This window comes from Sinocyclocheilus grahami, unplaced genomic scaffold (genome assembly GCF_001515645.1).
Source record: "Sinocyclocheilus grahami isolate Dianchi unplaced genomic scaffold, SAMN03320097.WGS_v1.1 scaffold289.1, whole genome shotgun sequence".
Taxonomy (NCBI): domain Eukaryota; kingdom Metazoa; phylum Chordata; class Actinopteri; order Cypriniformes; family Cyprinidae; genus Sinocyclocheilus; species Sinocyclocheilus grahami.
In genome coordinates this window covers 488328-498222 of record NW_015505468.1, presented here as the reverse complement: position 1 = coordinate 498222, position 9895 = coordinate 488328, and the positions used below count along the sequence as shown (strand labels likewise).

Sequence of the window (9895 nt, the reverse complement as noted above, 5' to 3'; positions counted from 1 at the left end):
TTATTTATTTATTTATTTGTGAGATATAAAGTCACATTTGTACCATAAAAACTTACATTGTGAGATAAAAAAAAAAATCACAAAAATAAGTTCTACTGTGAGATAAACTTGAACTTTATTATTGCTATTAGAGGACAATTGTGGCTCATATTAGCAATTGCAAAACAAAGTCACATTGTTTGAAATAAAGATAGAATTGTGAGATATAGAGTCACATAGTGGGAAATAATGTTGTAATTCTGAGATATAAAGTTATTAGAAGTTAGAAAAGGTAGGAAACTTCATATGTCTTCTCCACTGACCCCCTAAAGTACCTTGTTGAAAACTCTGGACAAATAAAAAGGCTATAAACTAAAACCATTGAGAACGGCAGAGCTTATGAGCTGTCAGACATTGCGATCAACTTCAGCCTTCAAATGCCTCTGTATAAGCCAGTGTGTTTCTATTAACTCCTGCAATTTGTCAAGTCAAATTTGGCATTCACTAAATATATGCACACAATGCACAAGGTGCTTTATGGGGAGAAAAAATAAAAAATGTAATGGATGTAATCAAAGAGTGATTATATCAACATTAACTCAAGCTTTGTAGATAATGCAGCATGGCGATCTGGCTTCTTCTGCCTGCAAGCTGATGTTTTTGTCTACAGGAAACTAGATCAACATCACACATGCAATCACACCAATTAGCCTCTATTAGCTACAACATTAGCATAAAAAAGAAGATATGCTGTAACAGTGTGTGGATTTTATCCACCTTCGCAAACCTCATCTCAAGGCTGTGGCACACGGAGGAGCGAGAAGTTCTATGTTCACGTGGGCTTTGAGCATAGGGATTGTCTCTGATCCAGAGATCCAGAGATGAACAAGAAATACCTAGGCCTGAAGACAATTAAATAATTAATCCAATTAAGCCTTCAGATAGCATGCCTGTAATTAAATCATTTGCACACCAAGGGATGGTGACAGTTCACAGAAACAAATTTCATCTGTGGTGAGTTCATCTCCCATCTAAACAAAAAGATTTAATTGCAGTTCAACATACACGGATTATGGTAGAACATGTATCACCTGCAGATCTCTGATGAAGGCCCTGCAGAATGTGACGATGAATGTCTTTCACAAAATTGTACTCAAAACAAGTGGATTTTGAAACAGATTTCAAAAGAAATTGTTTTAAAAAATAAGTATTTGGCTGAAATTTTCTGTTACTAGCAAGAAAATTGTATACACTACAGTATAAGGTGCACTTAGTCATTTTCATTTGTGTTGCGACAACAATAGATGGGTTACTAAGGCACAATAAAATGAGTATTCGTTTGATTATGTGATGGCCACCATGAATAGACCCACTCCATGTAAAACATTTTTTTTTTTCCAGAATTTTCTTTCAGTATCTTAATCATATTCTTACAAAATTCAACTAATTACGTTTAAAACTTTAATGAGGGAAAACCTAAAGTGCACTTTTTTTATTTTCAAACCTATTCCACGGATTTCAGCAGATTTACCCTCACTAAAAACATGAAAAATTGTGCAGCATCCTTGTGGGTCTAATTATTACATTCACCTTATTTTTAACAAAAGAGCAGTTTCAGCCATTTGTAACTTGAATGTGCAAGGCTTTCAGTGTCATTCGCTTCCAGTTATTTTGGCTCTACAAAACAGCTTGTTATGCTGCTTGATTGTGAACTGGTATTCCTTATTATATTAATTTAATGTATTGTCATAATTATAAACATACTGGTTTGTAGTGCAAATAGTTCCCTACACTTTGTTATTCTTCTAATTATTTACCTATAGGAGGAGCTAATGAAGTCTTGCACTTTTACAGAAAATAGCATGCTTACTTTTGCATTGCAAAATAAGTTGGATTATTACATTATATAGTAGGAGACCTATATGCACTGATGTTCTAATAATTTGAAATTACTGTGCAGGGATGCTTTATATCCTCTATACCAGAGTGGCCTAATCAGGTAAAAAAAAATATCCCAATACACACCTACAAGGCTTTCAGTGTCATTCGCTTCCAGTTATTTTGGCTCTACAAAACAGCTTGTTATGCTGCTTGATTGTGAACTGGTATTCCTTATTATATTAATTTAATGTATTGTCATAATTATAAACATACTGGTTTGTAGTGCAAATAGTTCCCTACACTTTGTTATTCTTCTAATTATTTACCTATAGGAGGAGCTAATGAAGTCTTGCACTTTTACAGAAAATAGCATGCTTACTTTTGCATTGCAAAATAAGTTGGATTATTACATTATATAGTAGGAGACCTATATGCACTGATGTTCTAATAATTTGAAATTACTGTGCAGGGATGCTTTATATCCTCTATACCAGAGTGGCCTAATCAGGTAAAAAAAAATATCCCAATACACACCTACAAATACTGTCAACATCTTTCCAGAGAAGAACTCTCCATGCTTGAAACTGGCTGGTGTCAGTGATGTCAGCTTTGAGGAGAAGGCTGTTTAATGTGCAGTCTTTGCGGGCACAGGAGCAGTATGCATCTTTGTAGCAGCCACATTGGCAGTGTCCTCCTGTCTGGCACAGCCAATCAGCATGCTGACTCAAGGGATAAAACTCAGTGTGGCTTTAGCAGAGAGGCACTAGAGCGAGCCAGGAAAAGCCCGGCTGAAGCACGCACACATACACGACCTCTCATTCTCACTTTCCCCATCTAGTTGTTTCTTTTTCTGCATCAATAACACACTTACTGATTCTCTATTTCTCTCAATTGGAAACACACGCAGCATGTTTCTATATGTGGCAGCTTGACAATGAAGTCTATCAATGGTGTTGATCACCTACATGAGTCTGATTAGCTGTCTGTCGGGGCAGATTTTAAAAAGCACAGCGGGGGCCAGAGGGGAAAGTTGACCTGAATAATGGCAATACATATATTTAAAATGTATCAACAAGACCCATGAACTGTCCTCTACCTCTATACTCACCCACAAACCTGACGCTTAATGTGACACAAATCAACAACACAAGATGTCATCAGCAAAAGTGACAAGTGACAGATTTGAGATACAGACCATTTAAATCTGGTCACTCGGCATGATACATCGACAAGCAATACATTTCTTCCATTAACGCTTTCGTTTCTGTCCTAACCAGCGATGACAAGCAGGCAAAATTCAATTCAGTTCAAGTTTATTTGTAATCAGTGGTTTGAACAAATCTTTTCAGTAATTCAATGACTTGCTCAGTTCTGAATGAATCAGTGGTTCAGTGAATGAATGACTTGTTTACTCCTGATTGAATCAGGGGTATTGAATAAATCGGTTTAGTGATTCAATGAGTTGTTCATAAGTTATTTGTTACCATCTACTGGCATAAAAATATATCTTAAAGAAAGAGTCCCTGAAATCCACATTACTATACAGACAAAAATAACTTATTCAGTTCCAAGTGCTGTACTAAATATCATCTCTTGTATCGATGCTCAGCCAGTCAGATTTGAGGACCAGACCTAACTTTGCATAATAAACACCAAAAAGTTTATATTCTACTGACAAATTATTTGTCACTGGAATTATCGGTCACACCCAGTTAGGACACAGTGTATAACATTAAGTAGCACACGTTTGTAGGTGTAGCCTCCTCACCCAGTATCAGCAGGACCAAACAGTGCAGCCAAGGGGAGTCAGTGATTACTATTTTATCACAAACGCTTATCCTGATTGGAGGCAGTTCCAAGCGCTTTAAAGTTACTTTCCCTTTTGTAATTAGAGGCTAATAATTGAAATATAAAATGAGCTCTCCAAATCAAATCAAATCAAGCTGAAAGTGAAACACTTTGCTTGTGATCCGAAATGAGCCCATGGTTACCCAATCAAACAAAGTAGCTTGTAAAGCAGCTTAATTGATTTTAATGAAGCAGGCTATAAATTAAACAGCTAGCAGCTGGTCTGAAAGAAGCCTGGCTTACCTTGCCGGACATCCCTGGGTGCTATAGCGATGCCGTTCTTTGAATGCAGCTGTGTGACACAACAGTCGTCGGGTGGGGATTGCAACACGCTCGCGCTGGGGTCTAAAGAGTGGTTGTGGGGAGCAGTGGGCAGTAGGGAGACCGGAGGCACCGTGTTGGGACACACGCATCCCGTCTGGGTGATACTGCAGCTCTCGGTTTCCCAGCCTGAGCCGACGTGCAAGCACTCCTCGAACCATCGGCACAGGACTCCACACGTAAACTGACTTGAATTCTCATTATTAATGAGCAGAACCTCTACGAGCCGGAAGTCCAGAGTTTCCGCCGACAAGGGGGCCTGGCCCTCAGACAGCCCATCTCTGTTGTCTCCGTCTTTGTTGGGATGAGTGGTCAGGCACAACTGCACAAAGTTCTTATCGAACTGCAGAAACGTGTGGGGTCCTGGGACCATGCAAAGCTCGACGGCTTCAGGGTCCGAGGGGAAGGTGGGCTGGTCTGGGGGGCCACAGGTCTGGTTCGAGAGGTAGTGGTCCAGGGGCAGCACCAGTGGGGAAAAAGCTAAACAGGCGCCGGCATGGCGATTGAAGCGGAAATAGAGCGAATACTTGGTGGGGTCAGGGTTCTCCACAGTCCAGGAGCATCCGGATGCCAGAGTGGACGGCCTGGGAAAGAGGTCCCTGAGTGAGAAGGAGCCGTATAAGACTCCAGCCACCAGAGAGGAGCAGGGGGCAGCCTGGCCCAGTGGCTCCACAGCCCAGGCCAGTGCGAAAAAGGATGATAGCACAGACAGACAGAGATGACCAGCAGTGTACATCCTATGTCATTTGTCCTGGAGGGGAAGAAAGAAATATCGATGAGTGATCCAAACACCATTTCAGTGAGGTCAAACAATTAATTAATTAATCTGTCAATTGTGTCTTTGACTAAACAGATCATAACTTTCTCCTTTTCTTCTTCTAACAATTTGCACACTGATGTCTAATGCTATACATTACTGGCAAAATGGTTTAGAATACAATAGTAACAATAAAAATGATAATACAAATAATTTAAATAATTGTTAACTGAAATAAAATAGACAACATTATCATTTACATTCTTCATATACTAAAATAATTAAAACTGCAATAAAAATAAATAAATAAAAAACTAAAAAATTACAAAAACAAAATTACTAAAATACAAAAATAAAAACTTATAATAGTATCTCAATCATGCTAAAATAACTGCTAAATTTGATTATTTGATTTGTGTAAAACTGTTGGTAAAACAAAAGAGAAGGGGAGTTCTGAAGGAGAGATTGCAAGAAGGGCAACACAATGTTATTTGAATATTAGATTCATTAACAGATTTACATCACTAATCCTCTTTAATTTGTTCTGTGGAGACACTGCGGAGAGTCAAAAACAAACAACCAGAGAGAACGAGAACGACAACAGAAAAAAACGAGACAGGAGAAACAGAGCGAGATGGATAGGAACGGTTGTGTCACATATCGGGCCATTTAAGCTCTCTGACAGCACAGCATTAATGAAGCGGAAAGTTTTCCTGTAAATCAGCCCTTCGGTCATGATTCCCGCCTGCCAGAGCTTCTCAAGCCAGGCTTTTTTCCACAGCTGTGTTTGCGACCCCCTATTCAGCCTCTCCTGAGCCACCACTCACTTTTCATTCAGTCAGCCCGCCCCTCTGGCACCAGTCCCTTTGTCTTAATTACATATGGTTAGTGGGTCACATTACAGGTATACAGTCGGCTGCGGTGGGACGTCCTTCATTTGGAGGGCTTTCGGGTTTCTGTACACTCCCACCTGGATCAATAAGTGGAAATCTCTGACTTTCCTCTTCCTTTATGCCTCTTTGTCATTCTGTCTCACCCTTCCTCTCCTCCTTCCCACTCTCACTCAGAGCAGACTTGTAAATCATTTCAGGGCTGCGTGTTCTCTCTGTGAAGGTCACAATCCTATTCACAAAGACACAAAACAGACACTCATACTTTTCTCCGATGACTGAAATCCCTGACAGATGTGCTTAAAAGACTGATGACTCTTCTGTGGAGGGTTTAGCCCTTCAACTAATCTCCCACACTCTCATGCACACACACACACACACACACGCATCTTTTAGTTTCCCACTGTGACACATTTATAGGTCTTTGAGTTTTTGATTAATAGCACATGGCACGACACTAATTTTTATTCCTAACTATTAATTTATTTTTAAAAATACATTAAAATGAAATTCAGACATATAATGACTTGAACACAACAATTCTAAGAATGTCTTTACCTAAGTCCATATCCAATGCACCTTTACTAGAACTCTCATCTTGTTTAAAAAAAAAAAATTAGAAAGAAAAAGGTAAAATGATGACTCTCAACTTCTATGTAGAAAAACTGATTTTAATCTTTCCCTTGAGAAAAAAAAAAGTTCTACTCTATTTTCAACATCGACAAAGCTGTGAATCTTACTTTTATTCAAAAAAATTTAAATTATACAATTTATTATACATTTCCTAATTATTATGGAGATTATCCTGATAAAGATTATATGTCTGATATATTTCTCTACAGTGTCATTATGAGATGGTAGTAAAGCCAAAAGAAAAGATTTGTTAAAGTCTTTAAAATTATACAGCTTTATGCAGTAATGTTTTTGTGTATGGAAACCCGTAATTATAATCTCTACTTTATTCTCTTCTTTATTTCTTTATTTTTATTTCTTAGTCTTTTCTTTTCCCCTGTTACAATCCTTTGTAAATTGTATATATTGACATTACTTTCTCAGCTTGATCATTATGACTGACGTTTCAATAAAAAAGGAAAAAAAGTTGTTTGACAATCTTTTATTTCTTTGTCAAAATATTTAAATAAAGCTACTTTGAGTCACATGCAAATAAAGATATATGTACATATATTAACATATTTTTAAAAACTTGCCATTTTTAAACTAGATTTTTAAAACAGTTTTTATTTTCTTTATTGTGGATATTATATGTCACTGAGTCATGTACCAGAACCTTTGCAACTTTTTGCTGAGTTTGCAACCTTTCATGCTTATTGCGAGTTCATCTTTGATAGGTAGATCATTAAAAGTTTAATATATAAAGATAAAATACATTTGTCTAGTCAAGAATCTGTTGGGATGTAATAAATATTCTGATGCATTCCAGCAGCCCATTAACTTTGTGTATGAGGTGTACTGGAATCAGTCACCAGCAATGAAGTGAGTTAAATGGAGCTAAGAATTGGCTCTGGAGAGGGGCCTTTAGACAAGGCAGATGAAAACACGAGAGTTTAGAGTGGATACGTCTCTCATATGATGAGAGGTTCCTGACTCAAGCTTATTATGAGATGGCTGGAATAAAGGGTTGACATGAAATTATTCTACCAAAGAAATAAATAAATACTGTAGATGAACTGGCACAGAGAAGTGAGTCACACTCCAGTTCACAGGTGCATATTGCTGAAAAATGCTTATCTGATCATGCGTTTGCTTATTTACTTATTGATTTATTTTGTGGGATTATGGTGATGAAGAACAGATTTTTTTGTCACTGGCTATTTTAAACTGCAGGGTGCAGACAGGCCATATCTGAATGTTTGTATACATGTGACACTAATCTGAGGCATGTGAACAAATCCTTTCAAATCCGATTTGCTCTACTTTCATATGTGGTCCTGGATTGGATACATTTCTGATTTGAGTCAAAATCATCACACGAGAATTCATGTGTTTGTTGTACAAAAATCTACACATTAGATTTTGCCATCATCAATGCCATCAGCGCCAGTCGTAAAAAAAGAATTTGTAAACATCTGAGGAAAACAGAGATGGCAAGATAACACTTTTAATTGATACTGGAGGAGATGCTTCGGCAAAGCCCAAGGGAATATATCACAACCGAGCTGTGTGTTAGTACATTAGTGCTGCAACTTCTAGGGCCGGTGTTAATGGCGTAAAATGTGAGAAAAAATTCTAGGGGCCCAAAGGCCAAGCAGAATTGATGTAGGATCTAACATAATCAAATGTATGTATGTATGTATGTAAATAAATAAATAAATGTGCTATGTATACACTGGTTCTAATGTTTGGAATAATTAAGATTTTTATACCCATTAAGGCTCATTAAAAAATGTAAAAACAGTAATATTGTGAATATTGTATATTACAATTTAAAATAAATATTTTCCATTTAAATATGTTAATATATGTAAAAAAATTTAATAGCCTTTTTCTGTGATTAATCGCGATTAATCGCACACTTCATGAAATTAAGCATAGACCATTTATGTTGTTTCAAATGTTTATTTTGTCATCATTTGCATCCAGCAAAGTAAACCAAAAGATTGAAGGGTGATTCTCAAAAATCTGTATTTTCTGCAAGCTTTTTTCAAGATAAATTTAGATGTCTTTCCAAACAAGGACACTTAGAAACTCCAAAAGGACACCAAAGAACCACAGCTATAAGGAGCCCATATAAGCACATATGAAAGAAAAAATAAAAAAAATCAGAATTTTATAGTATGTGTACAGTGCAACAGCAAAGAGCTTTTTTAAATTTTAGAGAAGTCAAGCTGTGATACCGAACAGGACCACATGGAGATGCCAAAAAAATCCTAAACCAACCGCCTGCTGACTGCATATATCTACTACAGTACACGGATCCATTCCGTATAACTAAACACAGCAACATAAACATGACAAATCAAAACATTATCGTGAATGTGTCTGGAAACAACGTGAATGTATGGAAATGTCTGTGCCTGTGCATACATACAATGCGCGATCAGTGCGTCAAGATCACTTATACACGCATTAATATAACGGACTCACGCGTGCTTACTGTATGACTCCTATACACCACCGCAATCGTCTTTACCTTGATTGCAGTCTTCATCCATCAAAACTTTACTAGCGAGACTGGTTATCCAGTCGAGAAAACATAGTTTGAGTCTTATCTGGCCATACAGCTGTGGGATGTGTTGACAATCTGTTCAGTCTGTAGTAGGGGTGGAACGGTTCGCGGAATAAAATTGAACTGTACGGTTCTCTCTGAAGTATTGTGTTTAAATGGACAAATTCACACATAAATTATGTCAAAATGCCCGTCTCAGTAAGTATCCTATAGCAGACATAGCCGGCTGAACGTACTGTATCAGTGCACTGGATCAGTGCATTCTCTTAAAGTGACAGCACTTTCTTAATATTAATCAAACAGCAACAACATCAAAAGCACTCACTGCTCTTGATTGAATAGCTTTTGTAACTTTAATAAAGATTAATCTTTAATTTATACAGTCAAATATGCAATGCTGTTTTACATTTCATTACTTTATTCAATTTCTGTACCTAAAAACTAATGTTAGACCTACCTAAAAAAAAAACTGAAAATCACTGTTTATTTTATTTGTATCTTTACTCTATTGCATTTATTTGTACTGTTGCTTGTAGTTAGATAGATTATTCTTATTTTCTTTATTTTTATTTGACAGTATAGTTTTTGCCTAAACATAGCACATACCGAACCATACCGAAACAGTGACTATAAAACCGTGATACAAACCGTGAGGAAGTTGAACCGTTCCACCCCTAGTCTGTACTACTTCATACAGCGCGATGTGTGAGGGCTCACGCTCTTAAGAGATCACAGAATATGACAGAGCTTGTGTTTTAAAGCGAAATACACTGGAATTAATAATTCACTGAAAACGCAACGCGAGTCCCTGTTCTCTCTGAAATTTCTGATGTAATCAGCCTGGTTTCCTTTATATTAACGCTGTTTTAGATGAATTGTTTGAATGCATTCGCTTACTGGATCATTGGACTGAAAAATTTGCAAAATTGGGTTAAAGGGTTAGAATAGAAATTGTGCTTCAGTAATTTTGCGTTATATTATTTTAACGCGTTAAGGATTGTAAAATTAATCGCATGCACTAACACATTAACG

The 9895-nt window shown here is 37.0% G+C and overlaps 1 protein-coding gene across 7 annotated transcripts in view; it reads right to left on the bottom strand.

Moving 5' to 3' along the window:
- The window catches only part of adgrb2 (adhesion G protein-coupled receptor B2), a 336322-nt gene that overhangs the window by 261417 nt on the left and 65010 nt on the right, over positions 1–9895 (bottom strand). For all 7 annotated transcript variants that reach the window (XM_016292623.1, XM_016292624.1, XM_016292626.1 and 4 more), the window contains exon 2: positions 3952–4780. In XM_016292623.1, the coding sequence (XP_016148109.1) occupies positions 3952–4765 (814 nt within the window). In that variant the 5' untranslated portion in view covers positions 4766–4780. The remainder of the gene's footprint in view (positions 1–3951; positions 4781–9895) is intronic.